The sequence below is a fragment of the Propithecus coquereli genome, unplaced genomic scaffold (assembly GCF_000956105.1).
Source record: "Propithecus coquereli isolate 6110/MARCELLA unplaced genomic scaffold, Pcoq_1.0 Scaffold202, whole genome shotgun sequence".
NCBI classification, from domain to species: domain Eukaryota; kingdom Metazoa; phylum Chordata; class Mammalia; order Primates; family Indriidae; genus Propithecus; species Propithecus coquereli.
In genome coordinates, this window is record NW_012145190.1 from 625786 (window position 1) to 643247 (window position 17462).

The 17462-nt window shown below is 40.4% G+C and overlaps 1 protein-coding gene across 1 annotated transcript; it reads right to left on the bottom strand.

Annotated features, from left to right (window-relative positions):
• Positions 1-3519: 3519 nt before the first annotated feature.
• MS4A7 (membrane-spanning 4-domains, subfamily A, member 7) lies at positions 3520-15651 on the bottom strand. Its single transcript, XM_012643910.1, has 6 exons — positions 15505-15651; positions 12274-12408; positions 10713-10769; positions 7879-8085; positions 5092-5193; positions 3520-3701 (listed from the first exon to the last, which is right to left on the bottom strand). The coding sequence occupies exons 1-6, from the start codon at positions 15649-15651 to the stop codon at positions 3681-3683; spliced, it is 669 nt and encodes a 222-aa protein (XP_012499364.1). The 3' UTR covers positions 3520-3680.
• Positions 15652-17462: the final 1811 nt, after the last annotated feature.

Here is a 17462-nt window from a genome sequence, read left to right on the forward strand (position 1 = left end):
GGTATATTTGACAAATAAAAATTATGTATATATTTATAATGTACATGTTTTGATATACATGTGCATTGTGAAATCATTACTACAATGAATCTAATTACCATATCAATCACCTCCACATAGTTAACTTTTTTTTTTTGTGGTAAGAACATTTAAGATATATACTCTTTGTGTTTTCAAGTTAAAAAAATCAGCAATAGAGAAACTATAGTATGTAGTTGCCACTTTCATAGAAGCTATTTTAGCTTTCAGAAAGACAAGTAAAACTAAATTCTATTCAAATCCTTCCTGATTTAAACTATACAAATACTAATTAAAATGACAAAAAATACCTTTTGGAATTTTGCTTTCCACATTGATACTTCGTATTCATATATTTGTTATGAAAATTTCAACTATGAAATCATGAAGGTAAATGGTTTCACAAAACTAAAACTAATGTAAATAAATATTATCTTGAGTTTTTCCTGGTTTGTGGCAACCACGGATAGCAGGCTTTCTCAGCCTTGGTACTGCTGGCATTTGGGCTCAATGATTCTTCGTTGTGGGTAGTTGTTTTGTACATTATAAGATATTTAGCAGCATCTTTGTCCTCCACTCATCAGATGCTAGCACTACATATCCAGTTGTGACAACCACATGTCTCCAGACATTACCAATTGTCCTCTGGGGACAAAATTATTCCAGGCTGGGAAGCACAGATGTATAGAAATAATTGCAGACTATCTTCTCCACAGACTTTTTCCTGATGGAACACCTCTTTGTTTTTTACAGCCAAACTTCAGAGAAGATAAGTCTTTCTCAATACGACATTTTTCTGTCAATGTTTATTCACGCATATTTTAATTTATGTACCTAAAGTGCAATGCAACATTTTAAACAAAACCAAGTATGGGGCACTTTTATATTTAAATTATAAGCAGAATTGATAGACTATCACATTAACGTAGAGAAGTTTTAAAAACCATTCTGTGTCAATAAAAGGGAAGTACACTCGAGATGGTGCTGCAGCCACACCCTGCAAACAAATAACCATTGTGATTATGTGCTGATCAAGAAATTAAAATATTTTAATGTTTTCTAATCTACAATGTTAATTTCTTACTCATATATAGATATTTTACTGCCTTTTACTTATATTTTAGGAAATTGGATGGGAGTTTATCTAATATATATAATATTTATCCTTTAAAATGATGGAAAAGAATTACTCACATTAAGCAGGAGAAACATCTTGGATATTTCCAAATGCATCTCATTTTGTCTTTTCAACTAGATTATAGTTGTCAGCCTCTGCTCTTTTCTCCTTCTTTCTGATTTTCTAATATTTCAATCTGTAGACTTGGACCACAGGGCAAAAACTAGGCTATTCCATTGAAAGGCAAAATGGCAGAGTTTTCAGGGGACAACCACACGTAGGGTGACATTCTCTGAGTGCTTTCAACCTGCAGTTGACCATCCTTCCTTGAGTTTGACCAGTAACATTCAGCACTTAGTGTGTGCTTCTGTAAATAAAATGAGATACGTATTTCCTCATTACATTCATCCTTCTGCATGTGTTTCTATGACACCCTCCCAACAGCCTTGGGAGGTAGGTTCTGTAATCATACCCATTTTAAAGTCAAGGGAACTGCTGGTAAGTGGTGGAGCTGAAAACCTGAACTTGGCTGAAAGATCACCTTTTCTTGTTCCAGACTTCATGCAATAATCCTGTGTGTATTCGTTTTCTATTGCTGCATAACTAATTACCACAGATTCTGTGGCTTAAAACAACACACATATACTATCTTATAGTTTTTATGGATCAGGAGTTGAGGCACAGCTTAAGTGGGTGCCTCTGCTCAGGGTGTCACATGACTGCAATCATTGCAATCAAGATATCAGCCAGGCTATATTTTCATCTAGAGGTTCAAACAAGGAAAACCTACTTCCAAGCACATCCAGGTTGTTGGTAAAATCTGTTTCCTTGTATGACTGATTGTATGACTCAGGGCCCTGGGTTCTGCTGGCTGGAGATTAGAAGCTGTCATCGGATCCTAGAGGACACCCTCAGTTCCTTGCTTCCTCAGTAAGGCTGCTTCCTTCATTGGGCCAGCAAGGAGAATTTCTTGCTCCAGTTGGCTAAGGTGGGAGGCAGGATTGTGGTAAGGAGCACTGTGCTAAGGATCTGAGTGTGTGTGTCTCAGCCACTACGTTGTTTTTTAAATTCAGAGGCAGAACTCAAGTTTCTGGTCTATGTGTTAGATATCTTCTTGGACTTGGTTGGAACTTCCACTCCTTTTCTTGCTATGAGGTTAGTAGACTTTCCTTTTAGTGGTTCTTGCCTGATTGGTTGCCCAAAGTGAATGTGGGAGTGAGGCAAAGGAAGGACTCAAGAATGACTCCCAAATTTTTGAGTTTAGAAACTAAAGTGGATAGTCAGGTCATTTGGAAAATACGGCCTGGCTGGTGGGGCAGGGATGGGTGGCAAATGAAACGCGCGGTGTCCTAACTGCATCTTCCATCAGTTTGGCAGACCAGATATTCTGCAGGACCTTTCTATAAACAGCAAAAACCAAAACTAAAACAAAAAACAAACACACAAACAAAAAACCCTGAACAAACAAATAAGACGCAGACCCTGGATAAAATATAATTTTATTGCATTTCTTGGCTTATGGGAAGAAGGGAAAGCTGCGAGGTCCTCCGTCCCCAGTTTAAAATACACACACACAAACACACACACACACACACACACGCACACACTCATGTATTTGCAAACAGACAAATAGGGGCTGAAAACCTCAGCAGGGTGTAGTGAGTTCGCTAATGTAGCTTACAGACCAGTGGAGGCATACATACGATAAACAAACAAATAAATAAAATGTGTAGTGTATCGGGTGGTGGTAAGTACTATGGAGAAAAATAAGCAAGTGAAAGTGAAAGCAGGTTAGAATTTTGTGTAGCGTCATGGGGACATTTTCATTGAGGTTGAGAGATTTGAAGAAAGACCTAAAGAAGTGAGAAGGTAAGTGATGGAAATACTTGCAAGACAATCATTCCAGACAGAGGGATCTGAACTTATAAAATTCCTGAGGAAAGAAAATGCCAAATGTCTGCAAAAAAGGCCAAGCAGAGAGTAATTTAATTATAGTCTTTGAATCCTGATATTTAAGAATAAAGTCACTAAATGAGACAGAGAAGAGCCATATATTTTTAAGTACTTTTATTTAAAAATGTTCTTACAATTCTTAATATCTAATATTTAAGCAATGTGAGTGTCAAAACAGTGTAGAAACAGGGCCTGTGTAGCCACCTGACTTAGCCAATTCACACTATCACAAGAGTTCACATTTTCTGTTATGTAGAGAGAGATGAGTCACTTTCTGCTCACTTTACCTGGAGAAGTTTATAAAATTTATGACATTTTGGAAGACTGGTTAATAAAATTTTACTGACGTGGGCTTCTGGGAAATTATTTCCAAGAGAAATTAAATGACTCATACTGAACAAGTACAAAACAAAAGCTTTTTTTTTTTTTTAAGTTTATTGCACAATATCTGAAATGGCTGAGAGTTCAGAAAAGTCTAACTACACTTTGTCGTAGGTGCTGGGTTGTTCTTCCTTTTTCCTCTGAGGCCAAGAGTTGCTCATTTCTATTACTTTGAAGAACTCTTTCTGGCATGCTGGATATGATCTCATGACTAAGGCAAGGAAAATTCACTCTAGAAAAGATAAAATTTATTAGTAGTTTTTAAACATTGATATTGGAGGTTTTTTGATATTCATAACACATTCTCCCCAAATTTTGTACAGTAGTAGCTCTTTCAACTTTACCATAATATATAATTGCAGCAATATTAGTTCAAAAACTGCTATTCTCCAGCCTGCTAATCAATTTACTATTTGCTGATAGGATCACAGTTAAATCATAATTCTTTCAAATCCCCCCAAAATTTTTTCTGGTTTTTGCTATAGCTTGTTGGAGCCAAGAAAGCCTTGGCCCTCTGAAGTTTTGCTGAAAAATCAACTTCAAAAGAAAGATGGATTGGACAAAAGGCATACACATTTATTTAACTTGGATACATGAGAGCCTTAAGAATAAAGAACCAAAGACACAAGGAAGTTTGTCCGTTTTTATGGTTAGGTTCAACAAAGTATGGGCAGCTGTACAGAAATGTGATTGGACAAAAAGGGTATGATCTAATGCCAATAGACTGAGGGGGAAGACCCAGCAAGTCCTGTATGACTCTTCCTGGCCTCACTGAGGACATTCCTTCCCTCTCTGGAATGGGGATCTTATGACCTATAGTAAAACAAGGTAGGTCAGATAATTTCCTTACGGCCAGTTTTCACATAGAATATTTTTAGGTTTTATGGCTGGCTTACGAGAAAAGAGGTTCTGGTTTCTACGATCTACCTTGGGAAAGAGGATTCTCTTAATGGTTTCTAGGCCTAGCCTCAGGGAAGAATGAGACTAAAGGGCAGGAAGACAGGAGAAGGTGAGAGAAAAATGTTTGCCTCTAAGGCTGTTTCTGAGGCCTTCATTTTGGGGTTTTGTTTCCTGAGACCAAACAAGCTTTTAGAGGAAATGAAAATATTTTGAAATTATAATACTACGAGCTAAGAGGAAGTAAGGAAGAGCACAGGAAAGCATAAAGAGAACCAGGAAGTCCTAGTAAAATTTCATCATGTTAACAAGGGAACTTGGTCCTGGAGACTCCCGTGGGCGGGTGGTTGCGTTCGTAACAGTGAGGGGAAGCAAGTTCTCATTCTCAGACCATTAGTCCGTATCATTCATTCTCCACATAATTTTATCCAAGCCTTGGTTCTTTTGGGAAGAGTTGGGCCAAGTGATCTCTAAAGCCAACTAGCTTCACACTAAGCAACTCTCTACCTGGTCTGCTGCCTAGTATGCACCAGCTGATCCCACATGACCAGAGTGTCCTTACGATGGAGCCCATTTATTGAACTCATTTTTTACTATAAAAGTCACCTTCCACATGCATCTCATGCCCAAGTCTTGACTCCTCTTTCTACCACTTTTTGAGCCTGGATCATCATAGCTCAGACCTGGGATGCAGTGAGTATCATGCAGCATGTCGGCATACTCACCCCAGGGTTGTTGGAGTAGAACCGTTTCCACCAAAAGACAGAAGTGTATGCAGCTAGTAAGAGCTCCAGCACAGTGAATGTGAGCATCACCACCAGAACACCCTGTAAATCGGGAAGCAAATAGTTAGTACCCGACACGAGCTAGCCCTTGTGCCTCTGAGAGGAGCCTGGGGGATGCTCCAGCAATGGAGAGAAAAAGGAACAGAGAAAACTGTCTAATCTTCTTTTCTGCTTTCTCTTACAGATAGAAGAAAGCAAATATGCAATGACTGTCTCATCTCATAACCTTGGTATCCCACATAATGACAGATAAGAGTAATCCGCCATTTATCTCTGGTTGCTTTTATTATTTTCTTTTTGCTTTTGGTGCATTTTATTGTCATGGTAATATGTTCAGATATGTATTTGGTTCTGTTTATCCTGCAGTGCTCTCAGTGCATTCTTACAGTCTGAGATCTCGTGTCTTTCTTTAATTCCGAACAATTTTGTTATTTATTGTTGCATACTCCCTCTCTCCCATCTCTCCCATTGGAACTCATATTAGATGTGTGTTGAACTTTTCACTTCCCTCTATCCTCCATGCCTTTGAACCTCTCAGTAAGAGCTCCAGCAATACTTCCAATGTTTTATTTCAATGCATTGTATTCTGTGTCATTTAATCAGACTCAAATTTCATTTCACTGTTTCTTCAAATATAGTGAATCTGCTGTTTAACTGATCTGCTGAGTTTTTAACTTTAAAGACCCCAGTTTTCATTTCCCATCATGCTATTTAGTTCTTTTTCAAATCTACTTGTACTTTTTTCTTACTATCCTTTCATTTTGGTTTCAATTACTTTTTTATATTTTAATCATTTAAGATATATTTTCAGTATAGCTTCATTCGAATTATTATATTATATCCAATTTTTGGGCTACTAACTCTCATGTTTTCCCATCTGTTGCTGTTTCCCATGGCGTCGTTGTTATTGTTTCTCATAATGTTTTTATTATTAGCTAATTTCAGTGTGTAGGTGGTGGTGGTAATGGGGCCCTTTGATACGTGGGTTTATGGATGTCTCCCTAGATATTGGTTTTAGGTTTGATTCTGCTAGAACCTTAGGAGTTTCACAGATCCAGTAGCAGTTTTTAAGTTAGTCCCTTTATTTGAGGTTCCCTAATTTTAAATGTAATTATGAATCTGGATTCCACACCTGCACGAGGCTTGATGAGCTGATAGCAAGGATCAGCTTCTTGGGATATTGGACAGAAAGTTTTTCCTGTCTTATTTTCACAAATTGACTAAATATTCACTCTCAGCTTTTAACATTTTTACAGGGTACTCAGTGTGAGCTCTATGGGCCTGACGGATGTCAAATCCCAGCATGGGCATTAAAACTCCATTATCCTGGCCTCTAACACCAATGTTTCCATCCAAACTACCCTGGTTTGCTGGCCTCAGCTCTCATTTGATGATTGGCTTTAGGATCCTTCCTAGATTCTGGAACTTAAGACATCTTTCTTCCTTCCTTCCACTCTCCCTTCCTTTTTCTTCTTCCAACTCTGAATATATATTTTTTTAATTTTTAAAATTCCTTACTTTCGTACAGGTTATTTCGCTTAGTCTGCCATGTTGCAACTTCTCTGATGTTGCAGGAAGTTCTTTTGGGCTCTAGTTATCTGAGAGTGGGAGGCAGTTTGATGAAATAAAATTATTTCTTCTTTCAATTAAACCCCCAATATCCCAGCAAGGAGGATGCCTCTTCCACCTTCCTTGCTTTGCCTGACGTCTGTCCTGCACTGGGGTTACACTATCTCCCTCCTAGAGGGGTCCCCATGCTTTTCTACTTCCTTAAGCTCTTGGATCAAAGGGCTTGCTTTTCACAACCTCTGGGTCACATGGGCAAACTCACAGCAGCCTGTGAGTGTGAAAACCTGCACATGTTCTCTGAGATTTGTGAGACAGAGCTAAGGGAATGAGAGATACTGCCTTGGGTTCCCCCTGCTCCTACTACAAGGAGTCCCAGAAGACGTCTTTTTCCTTAAAAGGCCACAGGTTTATGGTTTTAACACTATGATCCTGTATTTGGAGGATTGACTAAGCCAGGCTTATCACCATCAACAGGTGGTAACCATCAACTCCTGAGGAAAAGTGGCAATAAAATGCTGCCCAGAGATGTTGACATTTCTGTGAGGACTCAAATCCATTGGTAAGCCATCTCCCAGCCTCCCCTACTCTCTGTCAGCCCTGCAGGGACAAAGCACCATAATAGTGCTTTTGGGCTTAAAGTTCAAGTTCTGGGCCTAACTGAATGCAGCATACACAGGCATGCATTTGAAGAAATTGCACTGTGGGGCTTCTCCTAGCCCTCGACTCATGGATGATCAGAAGACAAGCATCTCCAAGGGGTAGGGACTTTCAACTCCAGGAAAGGAACCAAAAAAAGATAATACCAAATTTAAATAAAAAAGAATATTTCTGCCTGCCTTGAGAAAAAAAATGCCTGCTCAACAAAGGGGGTACTGTGGGAGCAAAACCTATTGTGGTTGGAAATTTTATTATTGAAGAAAGACCTCTGAAGGGATAGACTCTCCACTGCCCTTCTTGATTTCCTTTTTTGCCTTTATACAGCACATCCCCTTATCATGCAGTCTCCTGATGGGCCCCGTCCGGCCACATTATTTTTTTTTCTGTCTGCCTCCAGGCATTCAGACCAACAGGACCAGAGACTGCTGAAAAAGCAGAGATTACGTAAAGGGGAGACACTGAGATTTCACATGACAGGATATTCAATCTGAAACTACTTACTGTTAGACTGGCACTGCTCAAGAGACAATCCTTGACTTCATACACTGGATAATAGTACTCCGAATAAGGCAGTGAGGATAGATACTCCTTTTCTGAGTCACGGTGTTGAAAGGCAGTCCCCACGTCTACCATGCCATCAGCGAGGAGGAAGAGGCCTGCCCCAGCAGTAAGGGAACTCACTGCATTTGAGGTCAGGCTGCTCAGGGTCTGGAAGAGAAATTCTGCATTGGGCTCTCATCGCAGAATCAGCACCTGGTGCTGCCATCGCTGTCCGTTGTTCCGCAATGGGGGCTTTCTTGTGTCTGTTCCCTCCTCTGTGTACTCCGAGTGGGCACAGATTGTGTTTTATTCATCTTCGTATCCCTTGGTACTATTTAGTGCAGCACGTGATAGAATTGGTTAAATGCCTGTTGCATAAGAGATTACATGAATAATTCCTCCTTAGGGAGAGGGGTTCTGGCCCCTTGACTCTCTGTAGCACTCAAGATAGAGACAGTACTGCTTATATCACTGCCAGCATTTCCCCTGACTTCTTCAACAGCCTTAGAATAATTCTTCCACCTAGGGGCTCCTAGAATATGGCCTTTGGTCCCTTTTGGGAAACCCAGTCTATGGCTTTGCCTTACATAAAGGACAAGCTTCAGAGAAAAGGCAGAACAAACTGGAAAAGTTAGAATACCTATCTGTAAAGTAATCAGGCCTGTGGGAACATAGGCATATACCTTCAGCTGACAAGTCATTGACCTTCAATTGACAATCAATGTTTGCTCAAGATGACAAGCGTATACCTCCAATCTTCCTAAGTGGCAAAACATGAGGCAGAGGTGTGTGAGCTTAGACCATGTGTTCTCTCTCTCCCCACGCACAAATGAAAAAATTATCAGACTGTAGCCACTTTCCCCACAAACCTTGGAGGGGTTGGGGGAGGAAGCAGCTAAAGTCTTTGCTTCTCTCCATACAACTTTCCCTCTCCCCTGCCACACACCCACAAAGGTGACATAGGGAAAAGCCACATCCTGACTCAAGAAGGCACAGGGTCTGGCTGGTCATGGATGAGGACACATGGATGGTGTAGAGGCTGGGATATGCTCCTGATGACTGGAGCTGCAGTCTAAAGCCCGGGACTAGGGGGCCAGGTTTTGAAGAGTTCACAGTGTTGGATGAGGTCAGAGTTCTGGACTTGGAATCAGGAAACCTGAGCTCGCACCCCAACTCTGTCACTAACTCATCTGCATGCTTGAACAAGTTCCTTCCTACTCTGGGTTTTAGTGTTCTCATTTACAAAATGTGGAGGAGGAACATGCTGATCTCAGAAGTGGTTTTCCCAATGTCTGAATACACAGAAAGAGAAGTCTATGCTTAGAGTGACCTGATAGAATGTGGGCTCCCTTGCTCATGTGGCAATTTGGGGCCAAGGCACTGCGCCTTCAGGCTATTCTTCCTTCAGGGACTCAGACATGAAGTCATGTAGCATGGGGCCAGGGTAGAAGAGGGTGGGGTAGTCCTCCCCACAAACAGCGTCCTCCAGTCATGCTTGAACAGGGAAGAGCATGTGCTGGAAGCCTGGCAGACCAGTGTCTTTGCAAATGAATCGTCATTCCCTGGGAGAGCCCTTTTCCCCAAAATGTAGAATAGGACTCTGGAGATGGTATGATGAATGTGGCTCTCACAGGCCTGATCCACCTAGAGATAGGTATTCCAACTTCCCCAGCTTGCTTCTGCCTTTTTTCTGAAGCTGCTCCATTAGGTAAGGCAAAGCCATAGATTGGCTTTCCCAGGAGGGACCAAAGGCCATGTTCTAGAGGCACGTAGGGCAATAGAATGATTCTAAAGCTGTTGAGGAAGTCAGGGGAGATGTTGGCAGTGATGAGCGCAGTCCTGCTCTGTGTTCGGTGCTGCAGTCAGTGCTGACATTGTAGACATCCCCTTCCCCGCCCCCTGCCTCTACCCTGTGGACTCTCTACAAATCTCCTCAGACAAGACTCAAATTTGCTTATCATCATTCTCCCCCACTTTGCTTTGAACTGATTTTTTTCTTTCCTTGGGCATCCAATTACCAGGGATGAGTCTTTGGATGGAAATAGTCTCCTCCTGCCCAGAAAGAGATGCCAAAGTTCTCTTCTGGGCAGGAGAGGAGCAGGGGAATGAATGCCTCCCTACCTGATATTTGACTGGATGAGGTTTATTTCAGTTTCTTAAATAGTGGAAATTAAAAATATTACATGGACTTGTTACAACTTGTTACCATGGCCACTGAGTAGGGTGAACAACCATCCTGGTTTGCCTGGGGACTGGGGAGTTTCCTAGGATATGGGGTTTCAGGGCTAAAACTGAGACAGTTCTGGGCAAACTGAGACAGTTGGTCAACCTGACATTGAAGGGCTACAATTAGTGGGAAGTTCCAACTCTAGGAAGAGGGACATTTGGTATCAAAAAGAACCTCATTAGGAGGTAAGCTTTTTAGAAAAAGAAAGAAAGATCTGTAGCCCTATCTGTGGTGGTTGGCTACCCTATTAAAAGTCAAGGTAGCAACTTGTAAAGAGTCTATGATACATTTAAAACTTTCTAATTTTTGAACAACTGAGGTAAACCTCCAAGCTTTTGATATGATACAGAAGCACCATTTTGAAGGAGAAAGAGCATTGCTCTAGAAGGCAAGAAATTTGGGCTCTACTCCTGGTTCTGTCAATGGGCCAGCCGGGAGAACTTGGGCTCCCTGATCTGTTATGAGTTTCATGTCCCTAAATTGTAAAATGGATATTTGGAGCTAGAAGAATTAACCCCAAGGCTCCTACAGTTCCAACCAGCTGAGATTCTGTGGTCCTCATACTTACAAAGGGCTTAGTTGATTTTTCTCCGGAGATAATTGAGAGAGATCCAGAAATGGCAAACTGCTCAGAAAAGAGAGAAATGATCAGTTCAATTGTCCTGTGGAAATGTGGCCACCCTCTTACTGTCAATCATTCAGTCAAAAAGTGATGTTGGAACATTTTTAGGAAGATAGCACTGCAGGAATGGTCTGGGTCCATATGGACAGAGAGACCTGGTTTCTCCCCTCAGGATGCTCACATTGAAGAATAGGCAGATGCACAGATGGGTTGGGTAATTTTAGTGGAAGTCACTAGGAACTGAGGAACCCTGGATAGAAGGTGTACATGGGAAGGAGAGTATTACTAAATTACAGCGTTGAAAGAAAGGAGATTGAGACAGACCAATGCCTTGGATGGACAAGGAGATGGGAGCTGCCAACAGAAGCAGTTAAGAAAGAGGCTCTGATGGGACAAGGTGCAGAAACATGGACTCGAAACTGTTGGGATAAGCGGCCTGAGTCAGACTGTGAGTTGAGGGAAGTGGGAAGGACAGTGTCAGATGTGAAGTCTTTATCATAAAGCCCCCGAAGTCAGTATTTGATCCCAGTAGTATTAAAGATCCAGCTGATGGACAGAAGATACTCTGAGAAGCTGAAATGTTGGTTAAGCTTGCGGCTTGGGTATTAAGTAGTCACAGACAGAGAGAGTCAGCATGAGCTAACACTAGCTTCCCCAAGGAAATGCAGGGCCCACAGCCACTGTTTATGTAGAGAAGTCAAGCACAAATTGTGCTTTGGGGCAGGAGCAGGCCTTCTTGCATGACAGCAAAGTCTGTGTCCACACAGGGACCGTATCCACACAGAAGTGGTGCCTTGGCATAGTCTGCCCAGAATGTGTGCCTTTTTCTCCTCTGCACAGGATACTACATGGAAAAGAAATGATCCCTTGTGAGAGGCATGAGTCTTCCCTGGCTACTCTCTGAAAAAAAGATCCACTGGGCCCTTCTTCATGAGGTATTATGTGGAAGGCAGCAAGCAGAGTTTCTCAAGTGCTCAGGATTACCTACTTCTGAATGCACAGCAAGGGTGCCCTGCTTCCCCTGAATTTTACCACTGCTAATCCAAATCTCTGCAAATCTGTGGCACCTGCCAATCGTACTCATTTTATTTTTTAAAAATGGCCTTCTCACTCCTACCTGACAAGTGAATTATTCTTAAAATGGAGCAAATCCAATGGCCTTATCAAAGTTCCAAAGAGGGATATGAAACATCTTCTACCTTTCTGGGAGTGTGCTGTAATGCCAGGTAAGAACTATCTATGGCATGTCCACTATGTTACCTTCCCCTCTTGCCTCCTGTCCCAACCAGCCCCTCTCTGGGATGCTCGCACAGGAGCACAGATTAAGCCCCTCTGCTGTTCTTCTTGAACAGGAGAAATATGATGTGGAACAATGATGGAGGGAAAGTTGAGGCCTCGGCCGCCTTCTCCTGCCTCCTTGCCTCTTGAAGACTGAGTCACTCCATGACTAAGCACCCCGTTAGCATTTACAAAGCATGACCCCTTTCAGACACCCCATTCTACTCACACACAAAGCTCCTATAAATGGGTACCCAGACACCAAAATGTTGGAAACTGCTGGACTGAAGTGGGAGGAGTAGGGATCAGAAACCAAAATGACCCCCAAACTTGAAATCATCAGGCAACACAGGATCTGGATAGTCTACAAGAGAGAAGAGGGGAAATTCTAGAACACACTTTCAACAGATGAAAGTCATTATTTGAATGCACGCACATTGTGAATTATAAAGAGTATAAAAACATAAGTTATAATTTGTCATATTAAAAAGGAAAAAAATGTTACAAGGTACAAAGTCATTATAACTAACCTCTTTTCTTTTTTGATAGGATTGTTAAACTAGAAAATCAGGAAGTGACCACATGCACATAACTTTATTTTGAAGATGACATTGGACAAATCTTTTTTATTTAATTATTTGAAATGTAGAAGGAGATAAGTTTTCTGGACAGTAGTCCTGTTAGGTGGAGAGCAAACTTTTCCAGGGAGTGTTGATGAAGGTCTTGATTTCAACTGAAATCAAATAGAGCAGGTCGTCTCTACCGCTGCAATTCATCTTATTTTATTCATCATTGGATTTTAATAGTTATTTTTATGATACAAATAAGGAGATAAGTTTTCTGGACAGTAGTCCTGTTAGGTGGAGAGCAAACTTTTCCAGGGAGTGTTGATGAAGGTCTTGATTTCAATTGAAATCAAATAGAGCAGGTCGTCTCTACCGCTGCAATTCATCTTATTTTATTCATCATTGGATTTTAATAGTTATTTTTATGATACAAATAATAACAATAGTTTACATTTGTTGAACAGGCTCTACATTCTGGGCACTACTCATCTCATCTTTCTTACAGATGAGAAAAATGAGGCACAGGAAGTTAAAGTAATTTGTATAAACCAGCAAAATGACCAAGTGGAAGAACTAGGATTTTAGCCATTAGCTTGATCTAGAGTCCACACTTTCCCCCACCATTTAATTCATATGCAATTAAAAGATGATGCAGATATAGGAAAAAATAACTTAAAGTCAAAAGAAGTCAACCATTCATACAATTAATATTGATTGGATACCTCTTGTGTGCCAGGAACCAAGGAATAAAGCAAATGAATATCATGGCCATTGGAGAGCTTATATGTACTATTTCCTTCACAGACAAGTTCCATGGAAGGTAGAAAGGAGTTAAGAGCAAAATAACAGGACATGAGGCCTGTGAAGTACTGGAAGCAGGTGCAAACTATGTAGCGCTTTGTAGGCTATTTTTTTTTTTTTTACCAACTTGGCTTTTCATTCTGAGCAAAAAGGGAAGCCCAATGGGTAATTCTGAGCAAAGAGATTACTTACATTTTAAAAGACCACTCTACCTGCTATTTTGAGAACAGTTTGTAAGGAAATAGGGCAGGGAGATTAATAAGGAGGATATTGCAATAATTCACATGGGAGATGATGTTGACAGTAGAGGTAGTGAGAAGTAGTCGGATTCTAGATGTACTATGAAGATGAAACCTACAGGAACTGCTGCAAGTTTGAATGTTTGAATGTGGTAAGAAAGGGAAGAATAAAGGTTGGCTCCAAGTGTGTTGGCCTGAACAACTGAAATATGGAGTTGACGTAGATCTGAGGTGGGAAATATTGTAAGAGGAGTAGGCTTGGGGGGAAGATCAGAATTCCAGCCTGGGGCAGGTTAAGGGAGAGATGTCTAGCTGACATCCAAGTGGAGATGCTCACAGGCTGTCGAATATCTGAGTCTTGAGTTTGGAGGAGAGATCGAGGCAAAGAATACAGCTTATTTTTTCAAGCATAAGTGAAGATGATATTTAAAGCCACATTAATGAATTAGATCACCACTGGAGCAGATATAGAAAGAGAATAGAAGCATAGACCTAGCTCTGTAGCATTTCAATTCTAGGATCAGGGAAATAAATTGAAAACAGTAAAGGAGATGAAAAAGGACCAGCTAAGGAAGAAAGAGGAAAATCAGAAGGGTGTGATGTTCAAGAAGCCACATGAATAAAATGTTTTAAATAGGAGAGAATGCACAAATTGAGGGTTATCATTAAATGGAAGATAGAGATTTTATTCCTAGTAATGGAGAGGAGAGAAAGGATATACGGACACAGATGTGGGTAACTGGAGATGTGTAGCAGCTTGTGGACATTCATTGTCTCCAGATTGCCTCAATTTTCTTAGTGTTACAGGAAACAAAGCAATCAATGGAGAATGAGGGCAGGGAAGAATCATTAAAGGTTTGAGGGGGAAAAAGTATAAAATAGTGTTCTGGAGTCATAGGGAAGTGAATGGATGAAAAATATATACTTCTTAGGCAGCATTAACAGTCCATTTGAGGTTATGGTCACAAATCTAAAGTGATATGTGTGTCTGTGTGTGTGTACGCACGTGCGCGCGCGCGTGTGTGTATGTGTGTTCAGCCAAAGTCAGCTGCCTGCATGCAGGTGTGGAGTAGGCAAATGGGCAGAGAGTTAGAATTAAACCAATGTTTCCATTTGCCTGAAGAGCATGCTATAGGGAGATGAGGGCATGGCTGTAGAGGGTGTTCATGAGAGAGGGTGAACCACAGGATCTTGGCTGCATGAGGGAAGAAGTGAGCATATAAGGAAGTGAGGTTTTGTGAGAAAAGGATATAATCAATGAGTCTCAATGAAGTTAAAGAAATTAGAGTTGGGTATAAGGATAATTACGCTAACTGACACTAAATTCTAGACGGTACAGTTGGGCAGGTTTCTAAATTGGGAAGAAGTAGGAGGACAGACTTACCAGGGAGTATTCAGAACCAAATGAAGATTAAAGTTCTGGATATGAGGAATGATGACCTAGGGCCCTTGGGCGTCTTACAGCTACTCATGTGAACAGGGAGAAAATATATAGTGAGATTAGTCCAGATTGTCTCATCTCAAGATGTTTGAAAACTAGCTCAGAGTAACATCTCATTTAATCATACTGAGTAAAATTATATGATTAAATAAGAAATCTCTACCATACTGAAGACAAATTAAGAGACACTAGTTTGTTAACTGTGTAGCACTCCAGTGGAAAAGACCTAGCAGTTTTACTTAGTTTATAGAAAGGCCTGAGCAGGATGTAGTCTTCCCAAAAAACTCCACTTCATATTCCAATTATCCTGAAGTCAGCCAGAAATGAGTGTAAGATTTCTCCAGGTCCACCGTAATCTAGATACATTCACAATAAATTTCTTCAGTGTTCTCCTTATAATGAGATGGACTTACCCCAAGAACTGTGGCTTCTCTTGGAAGACCATTCATCAGGTCATTGTCTTTTTGGTAAGTGTGTCCAGGTTTCTCTCTTTGGGGGGTAACTGTGCCCTTTGGAGTGAAGGCGTCAAAATTCCACTTCGTTTGGGGCTGTAGCGGCATGACGGTGAAGATGCTGGAAGAGGCAGTGACCTCAGTTAGTTCCCAAGATTTTACTAACAGACATAACCTCCCAGGGACTAGACCAGGGGTGGGGAACCTGCAGCCTTAAGGCCACATGTGGCCTTTTATTCCTTAAGTGCTGTCTTTTGACTGAATCCAAATTTTACAGAACAAATCCTTCTATTTTTATTAATACATTTTGTTTGTCTTTTATATTTTTGTTTTATTTTCAAAATGAACACATTTAAAATACAAAAGAATAAAATAAGTTTTAATGAAATAATCCTCCCAGATGAACCAGCACCACTAGAGCATTAGTAAACCATAAGGGCTAAATGGACAGCTGCTACGTTCATGATTTAGTTCTAATGTCTTCTGCCTGACTAGCGCTGCTACCCCACAAAGCTGGTTGGTGAGTGTCTGTGGGGGTCGAGTATGCCAGTCTGTTACCAGCTTTTGATGACGGTACACGACGGTGTTTCTGTTTGAAGTGGAATTTGTGAATACTTGCACAGCTAGACAGTATTTTTTAATTCTGTCTGCTTAACAGGGCATCATGTCAAAGAACACCAAGAGAACGCTGAGGGAAGAATACAGATTTTTTAATGAGGATCGGGAATTACAATATTATCTTGTTTCTGTTAAAGGTAAGCCGATTCGCTTACTTTGTGACACTGCAATATCAACATTAAAGAAATTCAGTGCTCATCAGCATTATAACACTCATAAGGAACACAAATATTTTAAATTAGAGGGAGAGGCACAAAAGGTTGTATTGCAGAAATTAAAAGATGAAAAACAAAAGCAAAGACAATTCTTTCAAGCAGCAATAAGACCTGGAAATAATGCCACTGAAGAAGCGTATAAAGTAGCTTACATAGTTGGAAAAAAGGGAAGCCATTCAGGGATGCAGAAATTGTGAAAGAATGAATTGTCGAAGTTGTAGGATGCTTAGACCCCGATATCATTTCAAAGGACAAACAACTGCCTCTTTCAAGGAGAACGATAACTGATTCGCAGCATGAATCAGTTTTCAACTTAACAAAACAACTTCATGCAATACTTCAAAAAGAAAATATACATTAATATTATTCAATTACTTTGGATTAATGGACTGATACTACTGACATGGGACAGGTTTTATATTTCATTCAGGTCATAACAGATTTTCTTTGCTACGAAGAGTTACTCACTTTGGGCACTCCTGCAAACAGAACATGGGGAATAGATATCTTCAACAACTTTCAAGATAAATGTCATGAAGTTGGACTGAATTGGTAAATTTAGTGAGTATATGTACAGACTGTGCACCTTCCATGACAAGAAAACATGAAGGATTTATTGCACAGACAAAAAAAGTATTAACAGATCCAGATGCTCTCATTTTTTTTCATTGTATCTTGCATCAGCAAAATCTCTGTGCTAAAGCTACCATTTTAAGTGACACGTTGCAACAAGTTACAAGTATTGTTAACTATATTCATGCAAATGCAACACGGCATCGTCAGTTTCATAACATGCTAAAGTTGAACAATGAGATAATTCAGTGGGATTTGCCTTATCATTCTAAAATGCACTGGCTATTGCAGGGACAGGTGGTAGCCAAAATTTTATCTCTGCGAGAACAGATAGTTAAATTTTATGAAGAACAGAATCAGCAATGTGAATTATTGAAAGAAGATTTCTATAAGAATGCAGCATTTCTGTCTGATATCATGTCAAATAAAAATGACTTGAATATTTCTTTGCAAGGTAAAACTAAGTCTATATATGATATGTGGCAAAAAAAAAAAACAAGCATTTTGAAAAAA

What these genes read in the sequence shown, in the direction of transcription:
- MS4A7 (XM_012643910.1), bottom strand. Translation starts at nt 15,651, where the DNA reads ATGCCGCTACAGCCCCAAACGAAGTGGAATTTTGACGCCTTCACTCCA. An exon ending in GAGAAGCCACAGTTCTTGGG is followed by an intron (nt 12,409 to 15,504) that starts GTAAGTCCATCT and finishes TCTCTCTTGTAG; the next exon opens with ACTATCCAGATCCTGTGTTG. An exon ending in AAAAATCAACTAAGCCCTTT is followed by an intron (nt 8,086 to 10,712) that starts GTAAGTATGAGG and finishes TTTCTCTTCCAG; the next exon opens with ACCCTGAGCAGCCTGACCTC.